This window comes from Palaemon carinicauda, chromosome 13, assembly GCF_036898095.1.
Source record: "Palaemon carinicauda isolate YSFRI2023 chromosome 13, ASM3689809v2, whole genome shotgun sequence".
NCBI classification, from domain to species: Eukaryota; Metazoa; Arthropoda; class Malacostraca; order Decapoda; family Palaemonidae; genus Palaemon; species Palaemon carinicauda.
In genome coordinates, this window is record NC_090737.1 from 33987177 (window position 1) to 34013812 (window position 26636).

Sequence of the window (26636 nt, forward strand, 5' to 3'; positions counted from 1 at the left end):
GACGACGAGAGGATGTCAGAGGTGTCAGAAGACACCGAAAAGGACCTTCTTGCTGAAGGTCAGGAAGAGGAGTCAACGTTGGCTCCGGAAACGGAAGAGGATGAAGCCGTAACGGTGTCCGTTTTGTCGGTTCCAGTCCCAGAACCAGTGCCCTCTACGTCCTCCGCTCCTCCACCTGATACATCGGATAAGACCCTGTCTGTCATCATGGCTATGATGGAGACGTTCCAAAAGTGGAGTGAAGAAATGGAAGCTGCATTAAGGATGGAGATTCATCAGCTTGCAGCGTCCCATGGGTCTCATAAGAGACTCAATGTCAAGGATCTTCCCTCGTGCTCTGAGGCGAACCCATGGTGGCATGCAGAGTACATGCCAATCACGAATGGGAAGATCTTTATCTTAAAAAAGCTGGGAGCTGTCCTTATCGAGGACATCGAATTCTGGCCCAGCTTTGATTCCTATCCAGACTGCTTCGTCCGTCTAAAGGCGGAACCTGTATCCAAAGAGGAGACAGAGCCGAAGGAGGTCCTAGTGCTTGACCATGCAAAGGCTCAAGCTTTGTTGGCTAGCAATCTGAAGGACAGGGGCTTCACTAACTCTAAGGTGCCAGCCCTGAGTAAGAAACACCTTTCCTTTCTTGCTCCAGCGACAGTGGCCTTTCCCTTTGCGGAAAAAGGGTTCAAGGCGGTGATGAAGGCAGTGCAAGCTGGGAAACCTTGCCCTACACTGGAGGAGTGTAGGCCCCTTTCCCTATCCCTGCCTACGGATCACAAAGACTGGAAGGATATACAGCTTACCTTTTCAGTTGGGAAGTTGGAGGCGGATATCGCTGGACGTCAATTCAGTGAGAACCTCCCTAAGTTGTCTGACTTTCTCCTGCGCAGGGAGCAGGAGACGAAGGAAAGGCTTGTTGCCTCCCTGTCCCTCCAGACCACCTTGGAGGCAATGGCCAGTGAGCGTAGATCCCCAGATATATTCATGGTCGTGGCCAAAACACATTTGGAAACCCTGATCAAAGACTTCTACGGCTTTATTAGGGCTAGAAGGGCTTGCAAGGAGTTCGTGTTTGCCTCGGCTGCGGTAAAACACGAACCCAGGAAGTTGATATCTTCCAATATTTGGGGAAAGGACCTCTTCCCAAGTGAAGTGGTCAAGGAGATAGTCGACAAGGCTGCCACGGACAACAGAAACCTTTTCCATAAGTGGGGTATGTTGGCTAAAAGGAAGTCTTCCCCGGATGAGGGTCCCCAACCGAAAAGGAAGACAAAGAGGCCAAGGTTGCCCTCTCACCCCGCAAGACGACAACAGCAACTTCCCATGACCGCGGTACCCAAGATGGTGGCACAGCCCCAACCCACCTACCAGATGGTACCCCAGCAGGTGGTGACTCAGTCACCAGCCTTCACTCCCGCCTATGAAAGGCAGACCACTACCTTTCGCCCTAAAGGTAGGGGGTCAAGTAGGGGTTCCTCTAGACGTCCCTTAAGAGGAAGAGGGGTTAGGGGAGCAAGTAGGGGTTCCTCTAGATGTCCCTCAAGAGGAAGAGGGGGTAGGTGAGCAAGTAGGAGTTCCTCTAGACGTCCCTTAAGAGGAAGAGGGGGTAGGGGAGCACGTGGTCAAGGGGGCAAGCCCTCCAGAACCCAGAAGCAATGAGATGCTTCCGGTAGGAGGAAGACTCCAACTATTCCGGGATCGCTGGACCTTCGATCCCTAGGCCCACAGCCTGATCAAGAATGGACTAGGTTGGAGCTGGAAGGCAGCTCCACCAGCATTTCCTCAATTCTTCCAACACTCCACCCCCGTTCTGAAAGAATATACCTAAGAGCTCTTGAGGAAACGGGTGATAAGGAGGGCAAAGTCCATCAAGTTCCAAGGAAGGCTGTTTTGTGTTCCCAAGAAGGACTCAGACAAACTCAGAGTCATTCTGGACTTGTCGCCACGCAACAAATTCATAGAAAACGACAAGTTCAAGATGCTGACCCTTCAACACATAAGGACCCTATTCCCCAAAAGGGCATACACAGTCTCCATAGACATGGCAGATGCCTGTTGGCACATTTCGATCAATTGCCAACTCTCCTCCTACCTAGGATTCAGGCTACAAAAAAGAAAGTACGCTTTCAGAGCCATGCCCTTCGGACTAAACATAGCCCCAAGGATATTCACAAAGCTTGCAGATGCAGTCGTTCAGCAACTACGCCTAGAAGGTGTCCAGGTAATGGCCTACCTGGACGATTGGCTGGTGTGGGCAGCATCCGAGACGAAGTGCATGCAAGCATCCAAGAAAGTGATCCAGTTCCTGGAACCTCTGGGATTCAAGATCAATATAAAAAAGTCTCGACTATCTCTAGCTCAGAAGTTTCAATGGTTAGGCATGCATTGGGACTTTCAGTCACATCGCCTCTCCTTTCCATTAAAGAAGAGGAGAGAGATAGCGGGATCTGTCAAGAGACTACTAAAATCCGACAGGATTTCAAGACTCCAACAGGAGAGAGTGTTGGGTTCTCTTCAGTTTGCATCAGTGACAGACCCAGTGTTAAAAGCACAGCTAAAGGATGCATCAGGAGTCTAGAGAAGATACGCATCAAACGCTCAAAGAGATCTAATAAGACCGATGCCGATCCGGCTACGATCGCTTCTCAAGCCATGGGCGAAGGTCAAGAACTTAAAGAGGTCAGTCCCTCAGTCATCATCCACACAGACACATCAAAGGAAGGATGGGGAGGTCACTCTCATCAGCAGAAAGTTCAAGGAACTTGGTCCTCTCTATTCAAGACCTTCCATATCAACATTTTGGAGGCCATGGCAGTCTTCCTCACACTGAAGAAATTGTCCCCTCGTCCTTCAGTCCACATAAGACTGATTCTGGACAGCGAGGTGATAATGAGATGTCTGAATCGGCAAGGCTCGAGATCACCTCAACTCAACCAAGTAATGTTAGCCATCTTCCGCTTAGCGGAAAAGAAGAGATGGCACTTATCAGCAGTTCACCTTCGAGATTTCCGCAATGTGACGGCAGAAGCTCTATCCAGACTGACGCCGATAGAGACAGAATGGTCCCTAGACTCAAGATCATTCTCCTTCATCTTACATCAAGTCCCGGAGCTGCAAATCGACCTCTTCGCGACGAGCGACAACACGAAACTTCCTCGTTATGTGGCCCCATTCGAGGACCCTCTAGCGGAAGCAGTGGATGCCATGTCCCTCGACTGGAACTGATGGACCAGGATTTATCTGTTCCCTCCAACCAATCTGCTGATGAAGGTACTCAACAAGCTGAGATCTTTTCAAGGAACAGCAGCCCTAGTGGCTCCCAAGTGGCCCCAGAGCAACTGGTTCCCTCTAGTATTGGAATTGTAGCTGAGGCTGATTCCTCTGCCGGACCCAGTTCTGACTCAACAAGTACAGAAGTCGACTGTCTTCGCTTCATTACGGAAAACCCAAGACCTTCATTTCATGATTTTCTTTCCTTTGCAGTAAGGAAAAGGTATGGGATCTCGAAAGAAAGTATAGACTTCTTAGAGGAATATAAGTCTAAATCTACCAGACGGCAATATGAGTCGTCTTGGAAGAAATGGGTTGCTTTTGTCAAGGCAAGAAAACCAAAAGAAATCTCAACAGATTTCTGTTTATCTTTCTTTATTCATCTTCATGAACAAGGTTTAGCAGCCAACACCATAACTACGTGTAAATCAGCCTTGACTAGACCCTTGCTTTACGCTTTCCAAGTAGACTTTTCCAACGAAATCTTTAACAAGATTCCTAAGGCCTGTGCTAGGCTTAGGCCTGCAGCACCTCCAAAGCCCATTTCATGGTCCTTGGATAAGGTCCTACACTTTGCCTCAATATTGGACAATGAGAATTGCTCTCTGAAAGATTTGACTCAAAAAGGTATATTCTTGTTTGCTGTAGCCTCGGGGGCTAGAGTTAGTGAGATAGTGGCCCTTTCTCGGGAAGAGGAACATATTCAGTTTACTGAAGTGGGAGAACTGAATCTCTTTCCTGACCTAACGTTTCTCGCCAAGAACGAGCTACCCACCAATAGGTGGGTGTCCCTGGAGAATCTGCCCTCTGAAGGAAGATATCTTGCTGTGTCCAGTGGAGTGTCTAAAGGTCTATCTTTGTAGAACTTCAGACTTCAGGGGAGGACAGCTCTTTAAAGGGGAAACATCGGGCTCAAACTTATCCCTGAAACAATTAAGGGCGAAGATCACGTACTTCATTCACAGAGCGGATCCTGACAGTACACCCGCAGGTCATGATCCTAGGAAAATTGCTTCGTCATTGAATTTTTTCCAGCTCATGGATTTCGAGCGTCTTCGCTCGTATATTGGATGGAAGTCATCCAGAGTGTTTTTTTTCAAGCACTACGCGAAGCAAGTGCAAGAATTAAAGAAATACGTGGTGGCGGCAGGTAGTGTACTAAAACCTGCCGCTTAGTGCTGTGAGGAACAGTGAATTAATTGGGACTATAATTCTATAGGGTGTACATGTTGGCACATTACAGCGCAACATGATAAGTGAAATGTCATCAAGGTGACATTATGGAGGGTTCCAGTGTCTAAAGGTGAAGAAACGTAGACTTAACACTAGTGCCGTGTGTTTTTACAGTGTAAATAGACAGACTTTCTCAGAAATGTATTAGAAAATTATTGAATTTTCAATTGAGTGGCATGAACTTTTGTTTTCAAATGAAACAAGTATTTCTGGTCTGGCCTGCATTTTCTATGTTTATTGATTTCATTCGCTTGCATTTTTTATGTTATTATAAAATGTATGCTGAATTACTATTTATTGATTGTCAATAAATATCTGATGGTTATTTGCGTCTTATTTCGCCCCAAACATATATAAATAAAGTTATGTACGAGCATTACTTTTTTTATTCCTTATTATTCTGCATAATAACATTGAACAACTGTAGTAACTTTGTTCTTAAATGTATACAAACCTTTTCTGCCCATGCATACCTTGTTTAGACATGGATATAAACTTATCTGTTGTGGTATACAGCTGAGCTGATATACCTTGGATGCTATGGTGGCTTATGTGAACCTTTGTTCGCTTTGAAAATACAAATTTTGGCTAAAGACATACAGTGAGACTTGTATGCCCTTTTTGTTGGGAAGTTGGTCATATGAAATATGCAAACTTCAAGACTTTTTCCCGAGTCTAGTATCTCTTCCCTGTAGGGGGCAGGAAGCACTAACAGTTTATGATTAGAAGCAATGACGTGTAACGGTAACGTTATAGGTCTCTAAGGTCTAAGCGACCAGGGAAATATTGTCTTGAGGTTAAAGCACAATTGGAAAATCCACAGATACATTAATGCTCTGGTAAACTACCATCAGGACGACATGGCATGAGCCCAAAAAATGGATCTATTTTTGGGTGAGATAGCCTTGGTGTCCTGATGTACCCGCCCTCCTTTCTATGAAAGGCCTTGGCAGGATCCCTCCCAATAGTCTGTGTATCTGTAGCACCGGCTCAACGTTACAAGGAATAAAGATGGTGGCGCCATCTGAGTACTCAAACAGTAACGGAGGAAGGGACCCTTATTAATGGCTCCTCTTTTATTTTTCCACTTTCCCTCTTGAATCGTAAACGCTATGCGGGGTGCAGATTACTATGTGACGTGTCAAGAATACGTCCCCTGATATTATGCGATATCCTTAAAGGAAACTTTAAGGATATTCGCGCCAGGAGTTAGAATTCTGGAGACCTTAAGTTAAATTCTCTGGGAATATCACTGTTATATTGTTATTATATATACATGTAGATGTACACAAAAAAAAAAATGTACATATCCCAAAAAAAAAGGGAGGGAACCTACTTCGCGGTTTTTCATCTATCGCGGTCGGTTTTGGTCCCCATTAACCGTGATATGTGAGGGATTACTGTATTCTATTTTTCAATTTCTGGAGCATTTCAATAATCAACAATTACTTTTGGTAGTCATCAGCTGATCTCAAGGTCATGCTACCGTATTGCAATTATGCGCACATACCGTATGAATAACACGGAGTTGTTTAAATAATCATCTCAACTTCTCCGAAATCTCTTCATAATGAATATTATATCAGCACCAATATGTAATAGTCATAGTATCCATGCACTTCGTTTATAGACCTTATTTATCATAAGAATCTCTCTCTCTCTCTCTCTCTCTCTCTCTCTCTCTCTCTCTCTCTCTCTCTCTCTCTCTCTCTCTCTCTCTCTCTCTTTCTCTTTTGATTTATAATTCACCATTAAATCTTCATATTCTTTATATATTATTAGCAAGGATGAAATTAATATAATTAATATTACATAACCAATATTTGGTGAGATATCTGTTGTTGCAAAAGCAACAGATACGATCGTTGATGAAACTTACAAAAGCAGTGGTTGCAGTTTTATGTTGAGTGTTTAGCTAAAGCATGATATAAAATTATCTTTATTTAATTTATTTTGGATTTCTAAGTATACAAGAAAAGCTAGCCTATGCACTGAAGGTTTTGTTATTCAAATTTGGCCTAATTTTTGACATTGTCCTATCTGAAGGTTTGTCTTAGGCACAGAAATATGCAGTATGTTTCTTCTTGTGTAATGTGCACCTAGACTGTTTTCAACAATACACTAAAAACAGTTTTCCTGCTGAAATGAGGATGTGTCTTACATTTGTTTATGTTGGAAACAGCACTGTCAACCGGTCGGTAGCAAAAAAAAAATTAAGAAACAGTACCGCCAACCAAGCGGTCAGTAGCGAAAATGATGTTGGTTAACTGATGTTTCCGGATTATAGATTGCCGGATTAGTGATGGTCAACCTGTACTCTGAACATCTTTGATATGACCTATACACATAGATATGATAGATTTATTGCTAAAAATTAAAATTAATTTGCCTCCTGAACTTCTCTTTTGCAGATTTGATATCAGTAAATGGAACATCTGTTAGTGAAATGAACCAAGGCAACATATTGAAAATGTGCAAAGGTGTCATACAGGTTCAGTTGAAAAACAATTATTGTCAGTGTATAGATGAGGCACTTTTTCATTTCAATGCTGAGCTTGTCAAGGTTAGTAAATTTTATTTCTGTGAATCTTACCTTTCAATAGAAATGCTATTAACTGCAAATGCCAACTTGATGACTTCTTAGTTAATCAAGGTTAGTAAATGTTTTATGATGGGAACTCTAGAAACAGGCTAAATGTCTAATTATGAATATGAATGAAATTCTGTTAAAATTGAAATTTATCACTTTTAGCTAATTTTGCTTTTAAATAAAATCCCTGACACAGTCCTCTGTAAAGCAGAGGTAGATGGCCACCATTTATGTATGCTCATTGATATGCATGTTCCCAGTGGCTTTATAACTGCCTCACTATGGCATCCTGATCATTCATGCCAAAAAAAAAAAATAGAGGCGGTTGAAACTCCATGAATTTTAGGTTGATTTGAAGTCTTATGATCAAGATGGAAAAGTCTTCACTTAGTAAGGCTTCTAGGGATGTCTTCTAGCTGAGATAGAAGATTCAGAGGCCATTCTAGTATTTAGCCAAGTGATGTCACTTATCACAGAGAGATGCTTGTATCTGTGATTCTTGTATTCAGAATGGAGGAAAGGCATACACCTCTAGTTTGTCCAGTGCATGCATGGAGGTGTCCTAATTTCAAGCTGCTTGGTCCAAGAGGGTTTAGCATTACATTTGGGACTTGTGCTTGAGGTTGAAAAAAAGGTCTTCTGTACTTGGAGGACTCCAACAACTGTCTAAAAGCCTGGGAGATGCCTGAGTAACGTGACCATTGTGAAAGGAGAACCTGATTCGTATTGCTGAGGCTGTATGCCACTATATTGTGTTTTCTTAGTCATTCTTCTTCTGATAGAGGACAGAGGTATCTAGTTTTTTAATGTAATTAAAATACGGTTTATGGATTTGTGGTGAAACATTTTTTTTTTAACTACATTTTTAATTCGGCATAAGCTTGGTGTACTTGAATATGATAGATAATTTATCTTTAATATCTTGATTTTAAAGTGTTAGTAACTTATAAAAAGTGTGTTCATAATCTATGTAGTGTTGAAGTAATTACTTATATACAATGTTTTCCCTACATAAGAACGAGATGTGTTCCAAGAGTGATTCCTCTGGTTGAAAAGTTCTCAAGTCCAACATAATTGATTTTGGCATCCAGGTCTACATATATATATAAAATTCTTAGTTATTTCAAAATAATAAAATGCTTTCAAAAGAAGTTAATGCAGGCATTTTAAACAGTTTAGTGTGGAATTTTTCCAAAATGTTATTTTAGATGAATAGTCATGTAGGCTCTTTAGACTTGAGTTAGATTAAGCTCCTTACCAACCTGTACAAAGTTGAATTGTTGTAAGCGATTTCCTTTCTCTAAGAAGTGATACTAAATAAGTTTGTTTTGTTTTAATGAAAAATTGTAAAGCACCCTGAACAACCTATCTCATTAGGAAAAGGATCTTCTTTTATTAGATTATTAATTAATATTGGTTACAAATTGTATTTTGTTCATGATAATGCTGTTTATATATTAAAGTTATTTATCATTTATATTCATTACTTTATACATTAATATTAAAAAATTACCTTAATTTTCAGCTTGACCCAAAGCGTGAGTGGTCAAAATATTCTGTTCCAGAGTTACCGGAATGCGGAGAGCTCTACAAAACGTTGTCCAGTCCAAGCCTTGAACTTCGTATTATGGCTGCCAAGAGTATCTATTTACTTTTTACCCCGGAAGAAGGTTCTTTTCTTGATTCTTGTCATCAGGACGAGATATTTCGATCTGTCTACCAGACTGTGTTAGAAGCTTGTACTGTTCATGTGAGTTGTTTTACGTTAAGCTTGTAACTACTGTATTAATTTTTATCATTTATTTGATACATGATTTAAATAGAAATACCTAATTTTGATTATATGCACCTAAAGAATATAATAGTACCATTTCTGTATTGTTGGTTTGTTTGATTGTTCTCATATGATTTTTTATTATAATTATATGGATTTTTTTATTATTACAGTATTATTATTTATATTATGATAACGGTAAAGTAGTGTACAAAGACCTCTTGTCATATTTCTTAACCCTCATAGGGCTTGCCAAGGTTTTTATAGGTGCAGTTTTCCCCTGTATGAGAATATCTTCATAACCTCTAGCTGAGTGTAGAGGTGTTTAATCCCCTATCACAGGGATATTTTCAATTTTGTTAACCACAGAACTGATCTCAAAAGCAAAGGCTCCTGGAATATAAAGCTATTTTCCCATGTGTATGTGATACACCATTGGTTTAGGTTTTGAAGTAATGTTTTAGGAACATTTCATTTCAAGGGTCTTGACAAGTTTCATATTTATATCAGTTGTTAGTTATAATATTAGAATTTTTCATTGTAGGTTATGCTGTTAAAGAGGTAGCCTCAAGTCTGGACACAACATTGTTTTGTTTGATATTCCTAATGAATGGTAAAGTAAATGATTATTCATAAGTAACAAGCATCCATACTATTAATACTGTTTCAACTATTCTTATTTCTTTTCTTTGTTGAAGGACAGGTGATGTTAGAAATTAGAGCTCTGAGAGCACATGACCAATTACCTTGGCAAGAGAACAGAGTAAAATTAATGATTAAAATGGAAAGTTCCCTTATTGAAAATCAGTAGTTTTCTCTATTTTTATTGGGTAGGGATACCAAGAAAGGCTTCCATCCCCAATCCGTAAGGGGTGGCTATAGTCAAAGAAGGTTCCTGGACTTCTTTTTCCTTGTCTTCTTTTGTCCAAAGAATCGTTTTCAGATTCAAGTTAGTTTGAAAATACAGAAAGGCACAAGATTTTAATATGGAGAATTTAAGGTAATGGTTTACATGATAGAAAAGGTTTTAAACCTTTGTCCATGTTTTTACAAGTTATTCCTTGTTGCTTAAATATCAGCAGTTCATAGACCTGTTCTATGTCTTGAATCTCAAAAGTTTACAATTCTCTCATAGTTTTTAATGGAAACACCCTCATTGCTTAAGGGGATAGTAAAAAAATGGAGGTTTGATGATTTCAAAAGACCTGTAAGACTTTAAAAGCCTTCTCTGTCGAGGACATGCAAAGACCACTGTTATGAATTAGTGATACTGGTATGAATTATTTTTCTTCTAGTTATGATACAGATCTAAGTAAGATATTGGCCAATTTAGGTATTTTGAATTCTATCATATAATTAATATTTTCTATTTTTGCATACAGGGCTCAGTTCCTGATGATTTTCAGAAAGATGAAGGCAACACCAGAATTGCAACATACCTTCTCACATTGGGAATTATTGCCGTTACTTCTCCATATTTAGAAACAAAGAGCTTGTATGGTCTCTGTTTAGCAGTTGTACAGAGTAACATTGAACCAACAGTTGTTTCAAAAGTAATTAGAAGGTAAGATTCTCTGTTTTAATGGCATGAAATAATGCTTTAGAATATTTTGTCCATCCATTTTCTGTGGTCACTTCCCATTTGTCTAGCTTATTTGTTTTTAAGTTATGTTTAACATCAAATTCCAACTCTCATTTAAATGTGTTTATTAAACCCCAGATTCTACATTGTCTAATTTTTTAAAAAAGAAATTGACATTTGATGATCATCTTATATAATTTCGCTACCATTTCCTAAAGTAAAGAAATACAGCGTCATTTATTTTTTATCTATGAACCTCCCCATGATGATGATATTGCTTTTCTCTCAAAGTTTGGCCTTTGTTGACGTTTACTCCAAAACTAAAATTGTTCCAACACGAATACTTACCTCGAACTACTTTCTTAGGAGTTACCTGTAACCTCCTCTCTACCGACCAGAGTTTTGTGTAGTGTACCCCCCACCGCGTTTTCTAAGGAGGCCTACCCCCGGCATTAAGGAATGTGCCCCGAGGGTAGGCTTATCGTAGGTCGATGTCCGGCCGGGTCAGCCTCATCAGTAAGTTCTCTGGTCGCGACGTGTAAACACGTCGCCCTCGTTCTCTATCGATCCTTTGTGTGCGTTCTAAGTGCCCCACGTGTTCCCCGCGTGGTAACTTGTGTTTTCCTGTGTACTTTTCCCGGGTGTTCCTGTGTGTTCACCTTCCACCCGTGTGCTTACCCAGTGTATTCCTTGATTCCCTTCGTGCTTGTGTCTTGCGTGTGTGCATTATGGAGCAAATCCGCCGTTGTCCGGGGCCTAGAGCCGGTAATTCGTGTGGAGCGTTCCTCTCCAAGCCTGAAGTGGATCCTCACTCCCTTTGCTCCTCCTGTAGGGGAAGGGTTTGTTCGTCAGCAGATACGTGCCCCGAGTGTGTAGACTGGAGCGATATCCAGTGGGTACGGTACGGTACGAAAAAGAGAAAATCGGCGAAACGTTCCCCCAGAAAAGCTAGTGTTACTTCGCCGCTACCATCACCCAGTGAGCGGTCCGACGGGGCCTCTGTTTCTCCGTCCCCTACACAGAGTAGGGGACGAGGTAAGTCTGTCGTAGAGAAGGAACAAGGCGACCTTCCCCAGGAACCTAGTGAAAGTGCAGTGCCGATTGCGGGCCCTTCTAGGGCTAGTGAAGAACCCAGTAGTGCGTCCGGAGAGTCGGCCCTTGTGCTCGGGGGGCACGCGTCCTCCGATGACCCCTTGTGGGGTAGTAACGCGGTGTCTGTGTCTTCGCCGCCCTCGTGGGCCTGTGCTTCAGGGTCTTCGTTAGGCGGAGACAACCAGAAGAAGTTACGACCTTCGGGTAATGATGCCTTCGGTTGGAGGCTTCCGATGGAAGTGGCCGTGGACCCCTGGCTCCCTAACATGGAGCGCCTTGAATCGTTCCCGGCCCCGCTCACGGAAGTCCCCGAAGATTTCCTTCAGCCGTCGACCTCGGGCACTCAACGCGCGAAGAAGTCCCCCGCAGTCCCCGCTACCGGCCGACATATGATAAGCACAGTGTCGTCGGGTTCGTCGGATGATTATTTCTCGTCGGAGGAGGAAGTCAGGGTAAAACACCGTCGTCGGAGGGAGCGGTCCAGGAGCAAGCGTTCCCGTCCGAGGTCGCGCTCCCGGTACAGTAGCAAGCGCTCCCGCTCCCCAGGGCGTAAGTATAGGAGGAGTAGGTCTCCTGATGGCGACTGGGTCTTCGTACCCCGGGACTCAAAGGTGCTTTGTTCCCCGGACCGCCGGTCCAGAGAGTGTTCGCCAAGGATGCCGTCCTCAAAACACGACCTTGACCCTCGCAACCAAGCTCGCAGGAAGGACTCTACAAGAAGGCATAAGTCCTCGAAGCCTCCGGTTCACCCCGCCCAGCGGAGGGAAACGCGCTTCTTGTCGGGCGGCCTGGCCGAACCAGCCCAGCTGGTGCGGCCTTCGGGTCGGAAGGAACGGTTCCCGCTGTCGGGTCAGCCCACGGGAACCGCGTCCTCGGCACCCAGAGCCCTTGAGCGGACGAGAGTCCCCGCTGAATCAGCGATGCCTGCGTTAACCCAGGCCCCTGGTGCGGACGCCCCCGCAGATGAAATCCAGTACCTCGGTAGGACGGCACCCCTGGCCCCAAGAGCTAGACGTCCAGTTGGGGTGCCCGGTAACCCAGCTCCCCGGCCCCAAGCCGAGACCTCGGCTGACGGAAGGGAGGGTTCACCAACGGAGGACTCGGCCTATAGGAGGGTGGTTGGCCTTATCAGAAGACACCACAAAATCGAGGAACCTACAGCTACAGACGAGGATTACTGGAGCTCAAGCCTATTAAGAATTATGCAGACCCCTACCCAACCTAAGACGTCTCTAGCGCTTCCTCTAGCCCGAGATCTGGTCCTAGGGCAGGAGTATGTGGACAAGGTGGTGGCTAGTAATGCCGAAGCCCCCAAAACCCAGAGTTCCTCAAAATTGCTCCAGGGCCTCAGAACCCAAGGCAAAGTATATGTGCCAGAGGGGCGTCGCCCAGGCCCCTGTAAAGTGGAGTCTTCCATCGACATCCTGAGTCAGGGCGTCTCAGACGATAGGGCCTCTTCGGCCCCGGTCTGTTTCTCGCCAGCAGAGGCCTCCATGATGGAGGAAATGTCGAGAGATTTAGTGAACGTCTCCTCTTGGCTGGACTGGTGGGCTTCCACCTTAGTAGGGGTACAAGCCTCATTCGACCCCGCGGACCCTGACCAGCAAGGCCTCCTGAGAGACCTTATTACCTCCGGGGGTAAAAGCCTAAAATTTTTAACTTACCAGTCGCTCGCCCTGACGGCTAACTGGGTACTCCGTAAGAGAGACACCGTACTGACGAAGGTGTCCCGGAAGGTACCAGACAGGGAAGCGCGGGCCATACGGAGCTTACCCTTGTGGGGAGAGTCCTTGTTTCCCCTGAAGGAACTAGAGACCATCATGGAGAAGGTCTCGAAGAAGAAGGAGTCTAACAACCCCAGACCTACGCCTTCTAGGAGACCACCCTACAAGAGGTCCGTCTCGGATAGTGCCGCGACGTCCCAAGCTTCTCCCAGCACTACGAGGAGAGAGGCTCCCTCTTCCTCCTGGTCCGCAACGCCTCAGCCTCCCCGCAGGGGAGCTCCAGCGCCTTCAAGCTCCTTCAGGTCGGGTTACTCTGCCTCTAGGAGAGGCCGATCAGGCCGCTCCTCCAGAAGAAGATAGAGTGGGAGGCCCCCTATCCCCGCCCAAGCCTCGGGTTGGGGGATGCCTCAGACTTCATTGGCAAGCATGGAAGGCTCACAGAGCAGAGCCTTGGACAGTGTCCGTACTAAAGGAGGGCTACAGACTACCGTTCATAACGGAACCACCCCCTCTTATCCCGGCCAGCCGGGCGGAATGGCTAGCTCCCAGAGACCCGTTGAAGAGGACTGCCCTTCAAGAGGAGGTGTCCTCCATGTTAGAGAAGGGCGCCATGGAAGAAGTTCTTCTCCCAGGGCCAGGTTTCTACAGTCGTCTGTTCCTGGTAGAAAAAGCGACGGGGGGGTGGAGACCGGTTATAGATCTGTCGGCTCTCAACAAATTCATCAAGAAGACGGACTTCAAAATGGACACTCCGAAGTCAGTCCTGCTGTCCTTGAGGGAGAAAGATTACATGATGACCATAGACCTCAAGGACGCATACTTCTAAATTCCGGTCCACCCCTCGAGTCGAAAGTTCCTCCAGGTGAAATGGGGTTCCCAGATCCTGCAATTCAGGACCCTTTGCTTCGGATTGTCAACAGCGCCCCAGGTGTTCACGAGAGTCTTCACGACTGTCTCAGTGTGGGCTCACGAACGAGGCATTCGCCTCATCCGATACCTGGACGACTGGTTGCTTCTTTCCGCATCAAAGGGCCTCTTGGAGGAACAAGGGATGAAACTCCTCCAGTTTTGCAAGGATCTGGGCATCATAATCAACCCGGAGAAGTCAAACCTATCCCCATCCACCAGAATGAACTACTTGGGAATGACATTGGATACCATTCTGGGAAAAGCCTTCCCTTCGGAGGACAGAATAAGAAACCTCATTAATATCATTCAGCTGTTCCTGTCAGAGCGTCCCAGGAGAGCGAAAGACTGGCAGAAGCTGATAGGTCACCTGGTCTCATTGGAGAAACTAGTTCTCCAAGGGAGGGTAAGACTCAGAGCCGTACAATGGAACCTGAAGAACCTCTGGTGCCAACTGGACTCACAACAAGTTCTAATCCCAGTCCTACCAAACACGAGACCCTCCCTGGAATGGTGGCATTGCCGGTCGAACTCACTCAAGGGGATGCCCTTCGGGAGCGACCCACCCGAGTTACTACTGTTTACAGACGCCTCCAACCAAGGGTGGGGAGCTCATCTCCTCGACGAAACAGCACGAGGGACCTGGTTGGATGGGGAGAAAGAACTCCACATCAATGTCCTGGAGTTGAAGGCAGTCCAGAAGGCTTGCCTACACTTCGCGAGTCTGCTAAAGGGAAACACCGTGGCGTTGATGTGCGACAACGCCACGGTAGTGGCATACATAAAGAAACAAGGAGGCTTGAAGTCGAAGGAGTTGTGCGATCTCACCATAGAAATTCTAGATTGGGCAGAAGAGAACCAAGTGGTATTGTTAGCAAGGTTCATTCCCGGGAAGAAAAACGTACTGGCCGACGGCCTCAGCAGAGTGGGCCAGATAGTAGGGACAGAATGGTCCCTTCTTCTGGAATTACCCAAGCTCATCATCCAACGTTGAGGTTCCCCGGTGATGGACCTCTTTGCAACAAAACTCGACGCCCAACTCCCCGTATATTGCTCTCCTGTGCCAGACCCGAAAGCAGCCTTAGAAGACGCCTTTCAGCACAAGTGGGACAATCTAGATGTGTACGCTTTTCCCCCTTTCACGTTGATAAGGCAAGTGCTCAACAGAGTAAGGACAGCCCGAAACCTAAAGATGACTTTGGTAGCGCCCTGGTGGCCGGAGAGAGAGTGGTTCGCGGACCTAAAAGACCTAGCGAGTCAACCACCGTGGCCTCTGCCCGACAGGTCAGACCTTCTGCATCAACCTCATTTTCTCAGGTTCCACGACAACCCACTCTCCCTACGTCTTCACGCCTGGAGACTATCGAGCGGCTCCTGAAGAAAGAAGGATATTCTTCATCCACGGCTAAGAGAATGTCGCTATACCTGAGAAAGTCGTCAGCCGCGGTCTACCAGGCTAAGTGGGCCTCCTTCACGAAGTGGTGCTCTGAGAAGCGCATTAAACCTCTTAAGGCCTCTGTCCCAGACAAAGCAGATTTTCTGGTGTTTCTTAGAGACAAGGTGGGAATGTCAATCCCAGCCATAAAAGGGGTTCGGGCCGCCTTAGGCCAAGTCTTCCTCCTGAAGGGCATCGACCTGGGGGCCTCGAGACACATAGCGATGCTTGTCAAGAGTTTCGAGCAGTCCTGCCCCCCACAGGCGAGTAGGGTGCCCCAGTGGGACTTAGCCAAGGTCCTGAAGATGTTGTGTGGTCCCCCCTTTGAACCTTTGAAGGATATCGTGGACAGAGATCTCACCCTCAAGGCCGTCTTCTTGCTGGCCTTGGCGTCCGCTAAGAGAGTAGGTGAGATCCATGGTCTGTCATATGACGTTTCTCATTCGAAGGGGTGGAAAGAAGTATCCTTCAAGTTCGTGCCTTCTTTTGTGGCTAAGACTCAGAACCCAGCAGTCTGGGATCCGAAGTTTGAAGGTTTCTCAATACCTGCCATCCCTAGGACGAGTAATGCAGAAGATTTGAAATTATGCCCTGTACGGACAATTAGAAAATACCTGGAAAGAACAGCTCATCTCCGCCCAGGCATCAAGAGCCTCTTCGTATCCACAGGTATTAATAAGAAACAAGTGTCCAAGAACACCATTTCCTTCTGGTTGAGACAAGTTATTGCCAGAGCCTACAAGGAAGAAGGCATAGCAGTGCCAGGCACCCCCCGACCTCATGACATCAGGGGCCTGAGCACCTCCTTAGCCTTTGAGAAGAACATGGCAGTGGGTCAGATCCTGCGAGCAGGTACTTGGTCGAACCAGTCAACCTTTACTGCCCATTACCTCAAGGACTACTCGAGGAAGTCCTTAGACGGGTTCTCCATTGGAACAGTCATCTCCGCCCTCCAAGCGGTGTAACGGTAAAAGCCCCAGGCGCAATCACGGCTAGCAACCGGTAGGCACAAGTGCGGTTTCCTTCCATCCTACCCAGTTGCTTCCTAGCCTCATCGGGGAGTACCAACTGATACCATTGGATAACACATTCTTCACGACTACGCTACTGGAAGGAACATCAGAAGAAGTTTTTCAAAAGGTGAGTACTTAGACACTAACGTGAACTCTTGTGTAGTTACCCTCGCATCCGTTTTCTAGTAGGTACCGTTATCCCTGGGCCTCTTGGCCTCCGCTTCCCGGGTCAGGGGGTCAGAATAGCACTCCCGCCTCCTAAAGTGTAAGTCTCCTAAGAAAGTAGTTCGAGGTAAGTATTCGTGTTGGAACAAATCAAAAATTTTAAGTAATTTTTATTTTTCCTAACATACTTACCGAGAACTACTTTCGGGTAATGGCCCTCCCTTCCTTCCCCGAGTGCCTCTCTTCCCTTGCAAGCATTGTGCTAATCCAATAGAACCTACTGATGAGGCTGACCCGGCCGGACATCGACCTACGATAAGCCTACCCTCGGGGCACATTCCTTAATGCCGGGGGTAGGCCTCCTTAGAAAACGGTGTGGGGGGTACACTACACAAAACTCTGGTCGGTAGAGAGGAGGTTACAGGTAACTCATAAGAAAGTAGTTCTCGGTAAGTATGTTAGGAAAAATAAAAATTACTTAAAATTTTTGATATTTCCTGTCTTCTTCCTTTCAATGGGCTTAGTCCTCTAGCACAGTAATTAAAAGACAGAGATTTATATTTTAGTCAGAAAACATTAAATGACATGTTATTGGATTCTTAGTTTTTCTGTTTTTAAGAAACATTTGTTTAGTGGATAAAATTTGAATATGTATTCAACTTAGATTTAATCTGTTAACTTATTTTTTTATCAATTATATATTTTATCTCTCCGGAATTTGATTCATTCATCTGATAAATTTCAACTCCTTTAAAATAATAATCTAGACAAATATTGAGACAAACTGATGACTAATGGGAACAACCATGGCTTAGGTATGCCATAATTGCTTATGTCTTTCAGTATTCTCATCAAATTGTGCTGGATAAGTCGACACTATTATTACCTCCCTGCAGATTGTGGAAGTATTTAGCAGTGTTATTTAGGGGAGATGTTCAAGGGAGTTATTTTTGGGCAATGGTGGTCCTTCTAATTCTCTTTTTGTCTCTTGTTAAGGGTAGTTTGTCCCTACGCAATATACAAACCTCGTAATCATTTAATATAGGAATTCACTTTAGTGCAGCTGAAACAGCCGAAGAGAAAGAAAACCAGGTATTTGTGCTGAATGGTTGGCTGGCGGTGTGAGGCGGAGCTAAAAAAAAGCCCTCCCCCCCATGCTGCAGCCCTTTGCCTTCTCTTGTGCTTGTGTACTAGTGATTGTGTGATTGTTATGGAGGAGAAAGTTACTCGTAAGATGCGATGTTGTGTAGGCTGTGGCAGGCGCTGCAGTAAGTGGCTTTCGTCACCTTCTGTGGACCCGCGCACTCTCTACCCAACATGACGGGGAAAACCTTGCTCTCAAGGTTCTCCCTGCCGTGAGTATGAATCCTGGCCACCCTTGCAGTGGCAAGCTTTCGAGAATCGACGCAAATATCGCCGGACCCCTAAAGCTTCTTCTGCTTCGGAGAGCTCGCCTTTTTCGAAGTAGAAGAAGGGGGAGCCCTAGGTAAGTGTGTCGTCTCAAGAGACTGCCACAGCAAAGTCTGCTCACGCCCTCTCCGAGTCTGAGGAGGGTGTGAGTATGATTTTGGGAAACTCGGATTCACAGCCTGTCGGGGATTTCTCAGGTTTCTCCGGAGGAGCGGGTGACCTTAGTGCTCCTGCTACTTCAGAGATTTCGAGGGACACCCGACATTGTTGGACAGTCTGATACCGATGAAAAGACGTTACCTGGTAATATGGGGAACTTTGGGCGTCTCTCGGATTATCTGGTAAGCCTGACTTGGATTTTTTAAAACGCCGTTTAACTTTGGCGGACGAGCTTGAACAACGTCATTTGAATGAATTGATTGTTGATGAATACATGAATGTAACTGATTTTGTAACTTTATCGACTCCCATGTTCCCTGATGCCCCTGTTGTTGTTGTCCATGTACCTGATAAAGCTTTTGTTCCTGGCAAAATGCAAACTTTTTCCAAGGGTAAAATAACTGCAGGACTCCCTGTTCAAACAAGGGAGAGTAACGTTTTAAACATTGAGCCGGGAAATCGTGTGGTGCGTTTCTTTTTAAGCCGGAGGTAGACCCTCATTCCTTGTGCTCGTCGTGCAGGGGTAGAGTGTGTTCTCGTCGGACACGTGTCCGGAGTGCGTTTCTTGGAGTGAGGTCCAGTGGGTATGATTCAGTTCCAAGAGAAAGAAGTCTGCCAAGCGTTCGCCCAAGAAGGCTAACACCTCTTCGCCCTTTACGTCTCTAGAAGGACCGTCGAGTAGGGTCTCCCTTCCATCTTCCCCTACCCAGAGTAGGGGACGAGGTAAGTCCGTTGCGGGGAAGAAGCTAGAGGTTCTTCCCCAAGAGCCTTTTATCCATGATAGTGGGGTAGCAGCATCTTTCCAGCCAAGTGGGGGGCCTGAAGGTGAGTTTAGTGGGGGTCCTAGAGACGATGCCCTGGTGCGCGCGGGTCACACGTCTCTTCGGATGACCCTATGTGTAGTAAAACTGTCCCTGTCTCTTCGCCCGCTTCATGGGCAGGTTTTTCAGGTACCTCCGCAGCTGAAGGCGCCCCAGAGAAGGAAGACTCACCGGCGGCGGATCCCCTTGAATGGGTCCCTCCTAGGACGCCCTGTAGGTCCCCGTTGAGGTTGGAGGAAGGCCTCGGATCCTGGTTCCCCAACGTAGAACTTCCACGCTCTCCCCCAGCACCGCCATCGTCAGTTCTGGAAGTGTTCCTGCAGCCCGCGCTCTTCGTAGGACAACAAGCCGTTCAGAAGACCACTCTCCAGGCCCCGGCCCCTCGGACGTGTTATGAAGAGTCCTCTGATTCATCGGTTGCTACAACCCCCTACCCCCTATTATATTAGATAAACCTTTTAAGGTTCAGCGCAAACTGATCGGATGCATCATATATGTAGGCTCAGTCACTATCTTGATTTCCGTAATAGTTAAAAGTAAACAAAATCAGCTACACCTCTAAGAGCCTCGCACTCTAGAATTACTTCAGATCCTTGTACTGTATAAGACCGAGCTGGTAGCCTGGATCCTAATATCCCTCCGCTCGCTGAGATTGGTGCTCATTAGGAACTCTTGCTGCAAGTGTTAATGGCAGGGATTAAATGTTTTTTATAGAGCAGAGTGTTCCTATACTGTATTAGATAAACCTTTTAAGGTTCAGCACAAACTGATCGGGTGCATCATGTATGTAGGCTCAGTCACTATCTTGATTTCCGTATCAGTTATTATTATTATTATTATTATTATTATTATTATTATTATTATTATTACTAGCCAAGCTACAACCCTAGTTGGAAATCAAGATGCTATAAGCCCGAGTGCTCCAACAGGGAAAACTAGCCCAGTGAGTAAAGGAAATAAATAAATGATGAGAACAAATTAACAATAAATCATTCTAAAAACAGTAACAACGTCGAAACAGATATGTCATATATACTATTAATGTCAAAAACAGATATATCATATATAAACTATAGAAAGACTCGTGTCACCCTGGTCAACATAACAACATTTGCTCCAACTTTGAACTTGTGAAGTTCTACGGATTCAACTACCCGATTAGGAAGATCATTCCACAACTTGTTAACAGCTGGAATAAAACTTCTAGAATACTGTGTAGTATTGAGCCTCATGATGGAGAAGGTCTGCCTAGTATTACGAACAGGATAGAATTGTCCAGGGAGATCTAAATGTAAAGGATGGTCAGAGCTAGGAAAAATCTTGTGCAACATGCATAATGAACTAATTGAACGACGGTGCCAAAGATTAATATCTAGATCAGGAATAAGAAATTTGATAGACCATAAGTTTCTGTCCAACAAATTAAGATGAGACAGGAGAACGATACTCAAAACAATAAGCCAGTTTTTTGTGAAATTGAAGAAGACACATACCTACTGTGTTTCTCAAAAGTAAATTTGCTGTCGAGAATCACACCTAAAATTTTAAGAGAGTCATACAAATTTAAAGAAACATTATCAATACCGAGATCTGGATGTTGAGGAGCCACCGTCCTTGACCTACTTACAATCATACCCCATAATTTGCACCATGCACTAATTTTAGCCAAATCTCTATTAAGGGATTCACCAACCCCAGATCTACATTCAGGGGATGGAATTGATGCAAATAGAGTAGCATCATCTGCATATGCAACAAGTTTGTTTTTTCAATATTTAACTTAGCCGGTGATTATAATAGCTGCAACTCTGTTGCTCGACAGAAAAACTCTACGGAAAAATTCGCCAGCGATCGCTACACAGGTAGGGGGTGTACTCAACAGCGCCATCTGTCGTTCAGATACCCAGTACTCATTGTAAACAAAGAACTCAATTTTCTCTCTGTCGGGCTACCGGCAAGACCTACTAATTCGCTGTTGCTAACTGGATTTGTTTTCACAACTATTTGGTGAAGTACACTATTCTAGTTTTGAGCTTTCGCTATGCAGGTGTTTTATCTTCATCTTAAAACTTGAACTCGTTTTGGATAGATTTAATTATGGTGACAAAGAGAGTATGGACTTTCTTTCACTTTTAAATGGCCGACCCTTCCCTTAGACGGAAGTGTGTTTAGGCTTTTAGTAATTATCTTATCACGTTATAGATTTTCCCCTATATATTTTATATCTCTCCGCCTTTATTAGGCCTCTTCGATTAACTTTCCATTTTTTATAAACATATAAAAATAAATTTTAATGCTTTGTTTATATAGACCTTTCCTGAGAGTAGGCGGTCCTAACTTGGAAACCGAAGTTAATCAACGTTGAGCCCTTTATATCGTAATTAGCTTTTAAAGAGCTAAGGATTTAAAACTTTTTAAATGTAATATTTTATGAAAGAATTTCTTTGATAGTCTTCGTACTGTTTTCAAAGATGAACAAACGTTTAGTTTATTTATGCTACGCAGTTGTTGACGTTCAGGACGTTCAACATGCGCTCTATCGTTACGATAGAGAGAGAGTGTATCACGGTTTCACTTTGCAGTAAGAGTAAATCGATTCTGACGTTTTGTTCATTCTTTCTTAGCTTAAATGTTTTAAATTCTATTTTAAAGGAACTTTTTAATTGAAAAACCTTTCAGTTTTTTCCTTTAGTCAAATAACATGTTTTTTTTGACGATATATAATTGGGCTCTTCTCTTAGGTGCGAAATCAAGAGAGAAAGAGAGAGAGAGGAGAGAAAACGTTCCGTTCAAGCGGGTAACGTTCTCGTGTTACTCACGTCCCTAGTCGCTGTACGGGGAGGAAGGATAAAACGTTTTTAGGTTTTTATTCTCGTCCCCAGGCTATGTGCGGTGAGAGATTGAAAACGTAGTTATATGAACTAGTGTTTAGTCTCTTTCCCAGCCACTGATTTTTCTTTTTATCTTAAAATATGTTTTCTGTTTTTTGCTGGTATTATGAGCTTGCATTATACGACTAATTTCGCAATTACTACCTTTTAATGAAGGGTAGAATTGCGTGTTTCAGGTAGAAATAAGTGCAAAACAGAAAATCGAAGTGATAAAGTGATATGCGCAAAGTGTTACAGTGTTGCGTCCGAGGCGCAAAGTGTTACAGTGTTGCGTCCGAGGGTTCGTCTGTTCGTGCCTGTCGTTCACCTAGTCCGGGACCTCTTACATGCTCCCAAGCCCAGGGGAGAAGTAATGTCAAACGACTTATGGGTTCGAGAGGCCTTGACCAACGAACAGACGTTTTCCCTCTATGGTATCGGGTGTATCTTACCAAGATCTCCCCTACCATAAGACGAGAGAGACGTTGTTTCTCCTCGCCATCCGTAGGCTTTTCGCATAAGAAACCTGTCACAAGGTTTCGAAGCCCTTAAGCGAAAGTCAGTCCTTTCAGGACAGGTCCAGCGTCCTGGTTACAGCCATTAGGACAGCTCTGACCCTATGCAGTCATCGGATAACTGCTCGCCGCCTAACAAAAGCGTAACACAGACTCCGAGAGTCTTTTTTTGTAGGCAAAGTGTTGCGGTCACAGACGTTACCCTCGTCTATTACCACAACCATTTCCGTTGATCCTTAAGGGGTTGTATGGCAAAACATGCAGTATATGCTTGCCTCCCTTATGGAAGACTATTCTGCCGATTAGTCCGTTGAGTCTAGCCGTTTATCTCATCGATATCCTGGCTTTCAGCCAACCTAACGTTCCTTTGTGCTTACTGTTGACGTTGGCGTAGCTTAGTCACGTCAGTCAGGTTGTTTAGAACCACACTCGATGCGGTCTCGTGTGGTTTTTCAGCCGCATTTGGACGTTAGGCCACTGGCTGATGCTCCTGTTGACGTTCAAGACGTTCACTAACAATCGGAGTTGACTTGTTTTGACGCTGTGCGTCAACCTCCGCATTCTAGAGTTGTTTTGACTGCTCAGTCTAGGCAGTCAAAGCAGTCTCGAGTGGACGCTGTGCGTCCTCACGCACCTGTTGTGGTTGACAGTTCAGTTGTTGACAGTTCACAGACTGTCAAGCAGTTACATGACGTTGCGTTCTGGTTCGCTACTAATGCACCAGTGAGAGACTCAGCTTTTATCGGACAAGGTTCCTGTAGATGAGGAAGTTGCTGTTCTCCCTCCTACTGATATTCCCTTGAGGACTCTGTCAGATGGAGAGGAGCCTAAAGCTGCTTAGCCTCCTATGGACTTTAATTAAATCATGATGATTTTTTTTAAGGATCTTCGTCCGGATCTTTTTATAACTGCTGCTCCTCGTTCGCCTAAACGTCAGAGCTTACACTAGGCCTAGCTACTTCGAAGCCGTTGTTTTTAAGCTAGTGCTCTCTCGCTCTCCTAGAGAGCGTTACGTTGGCTAGGCGACTGGTTTTTCACCAGGAGGAGTTTGGGGGATACAGCCTTTGCTTTCCCTTCTTTTAAACTGGTTTATAGAGCGAGAGTCTGATATGACACGAGAGAAGTTCTCGGCTTGGGAGTTCATGCCTCTGCCCAGATAGACTTCTCAATTCTGGTAGACTCTCCTTGGCGCCTAGCCAGGAGACGCTCCAAGTTGTTTACAGGTCAACTTCACAGCTGTTGTCGAGCCTTTGGAGTTTTGCTGTACTATTATGTCACGCATAACAAGGCATTCAGGGATGGTAAACGGTTCCGCCTCAGTCGCTAACCCCGTCTGTTGCCACACCTGCTCCCGTAGACCCTAAATGGGCTTTGCTGCAAGACATGCAGTCCAAGCTTGTGTCCTTGATAGAGGACTTAAATGCGGAGAAGAACCTTCTGGCCAACAACCTTCCAACCGGTCGATTGTGCGCCCTGTTGACGCTGAGGTAACCTACTCGCGTCTGCCAGTTGAGGTGGTTCCTCCACCGATGCGACCCAGTGTGGGTTGCCAGCCGCACGTTAACGTTAAGCGACGCTCGGAGGTGGTTGTTGACGTTCAGGACGTTCAACAACCAGCAGAGGTGACTTGTTTTGACGCAGTGCGTCAACCTCAGCAACCCGGTAGGGTGTTGACTGCACAACCCAGACGGTCTAGACAGTCTCGGGTTGACGCTGTGCTTCCTCGCGCACCCATGGTTGTTGACAGTTCAGAGACTGTGCAGCAGTTCCATGATATTGCGTCCGGCTCCGTCACGCATCCACCAGTGCGACCGGATTCTGCGAGCCAGACGTTGCCCACTCCGTTGCCGTTTCCTCATCAGTTTCGGATGAGGAACCCTCTGATGAGGACGTTGCTGAACAACAAGACGATCAGCCCCCAGCCCTGCTATCCATCCAGAAGATGCTGAAGAAGGAACGCTGCTCAGTCAGGCTGTGGATGAGTCTGGTAGGGACGCTGTCATCCGTGGATCAATTTGTGTCACTAGGAAGACTACACCTCCGTCCTCTTCAATACCATCTAGCTTTTCACTGGAAAAAGGACAAGACGCTAGAAGCGGTCTCGATCCCGGTTTCCGAAAAGATAAAGTCTTGTCTGACTTGGTGAAAGGACAATATCAACCTAAGAGAGGGTCTTCCCCTGGCTGTTCAGACTCCCAACCACGTTCTCTTCTCGGACGCATCGGACGTAGGCTGGGGTGCGACATTAGACGGTCGGGAATGCTCGGGAATATGGAACTCGAGTCAAAGGACAATGCATTTCAACTGCAAGGAGCTACTGGCAGTACGTCTGGCCTGGAAAAGCTTCAGGTCTCTCCTTCAAGGCAAAGTGGTGGAGGTGAACTCGGACAACACCACGGCTTTGGCGTACATCTCCAAGCAAGGAGGGACCTACTCTCTGACGTTGTACGAGATCGCAAGGGACCTCCTCACCTGGTCAAAAGGTCTAAACATATCACTAGTAACGAGGTTCATCCAAGGCAACTTGAATGTCATGGCAGATTGTCTCAGTCGGAAGGGACAAATAATTCCAACAGAATGGACCCTCCACAAGGATGTATGCAAGAGACTTTGGGCCACCTGGGGCCAGCCAACCATAGATCTCTTCGCAACCTCGATGACCAAGAGGCTCCCAATATTTTGCTCACCAATCCCGGACCCAGCAGCAGTTCATATAGATGCCTTTCTCCTAGATTGGTCACATCTAGATCTATATGCATTCCCTCCGTTCAAGATTGTCAACAAGGTACTGCAGAAGTTCGCCTCTCACGAAGGGACAAGGTTGACGCTAGTTGCTCCCCTCTGGCCCGCGAGAGAATGGTTCACCGAGGTACTTCGATGGCTAGTAGACGTTCCCAGAACACTTCCCCTAAGGGTGGACCTTCTACGTCAGCCACACGTAAAGAAGGTACACCAAGGCCTCCACGCTCTTCGTCTGACTGCCTTCAGACTATCGAAAGACTCTCGAGAGCTAGAGGCTTTTCGAAGGAGGCAGCCAGAGCGATTGCTAGAGCAAGGAGAACATCCACCCTTAGAGTCTACCAATCGAAGTGGGAAATCTTCCGAAACTGGTGCAAGTCAGTATCCGTATCCTCGACCAGTACCTCTGTAACTCAAATAGCTGACTTCCTCTTATATCTGAGGAAAGAACGATCTCTTTCAGCTCCCACTATCAAGGGTTACAGAAGCATGTTGGCATCAGTCTTCCGTCACAGAGGCTTAGATCTTTCCAACAATAAAGATCTACAGGACCTCCTTAAGTCTTTTGAGACCATGAAGGAGCGTCGTTTGGTTACACCTGGTTGGAATTTAGACGTGGTACTAAGATTCCTTATGTCAGACAGGTTCGAGCCGCTACAATCAGCCTCCCTGAAAGATCTCACCTTAAAGACTCTTTTCCTGGAATGCTTAGCCACAGCTAAAAGAGTCAGTGAGATTCATGCCTTCAGCAAGAACATCGGATTCTCATCTGAAACGGCTACATGTTCTCTACAACTTGGTTTTCTAGCCAAAAACGAGCTGCCTTCTCGACCTTGGCCAAAATTGTTCGATATTCCAAGCTTATCGTATGGTTGGAAATGAACTAGAAAGAGTCTTATGCCCTGTAAGAGCTCTTAAGTTCTATTTAAAACGAACTAAACCTTTACGAGGCCCGTCTGAAGCTTTATGGTGTTCAGTTAAGAAACCATCTTTGCCTATGTCAAAGAATGCTTTATCCTATTTTATCAGACTGTTAATACGAGAAGCTCATTCCCATCTGAATGAGGAAGACCAAGCTTTGCTGAAGGTAAGGACACACGAAGTTAGAGCTGTCGCAACTTCCGTGGCCTTTAAACATAATAGATCTCTGCGAAGTATAATCGACGCAACCTATTGGAAAAGCAAGTCAGTGTTCGCGTCTTTTTATCTTAAGGATGTCCAGTCTCTTTACGAGAACTGCTACACTCTGGGACCATTCGTAGCAGCGAGTGCAGTAGTGGGTGAGGGCTCAACCACTACAATTCCCTAATTCCATAACCTTTTTAATCTTTCTCTTGAAATGTT

The 26636-nt window shown here is 45.2% G+C and overlaps 1 protein-coding gene across 1 annotated transcript in view; it reads left to right on the top strand.

Annotated features, from left to right (window-relative positions):
* Positions 1-26636, top strand: part of tefu (Serine/threonine-protein kinase tefu) — a 912746-nt gene that overhangs the window by 569157 nt on the left and 316953 nt on the right. Inside the window, exons 23-25 of the mRNA XM_068385552.1 lie at positions 6909-7060; positions 8613-8837; positions 10244-10425. Of these exons, the coding sequence (XP_068241653.1) occupies positions 6909-7060; positions 8613-8837; positions 10244-10425 (559 nt within the window). The remainder of the gene's footprint in view (positions 1-6908; positions 7061-8612; positions 8838-10243; positions 10426-26636) is intronic.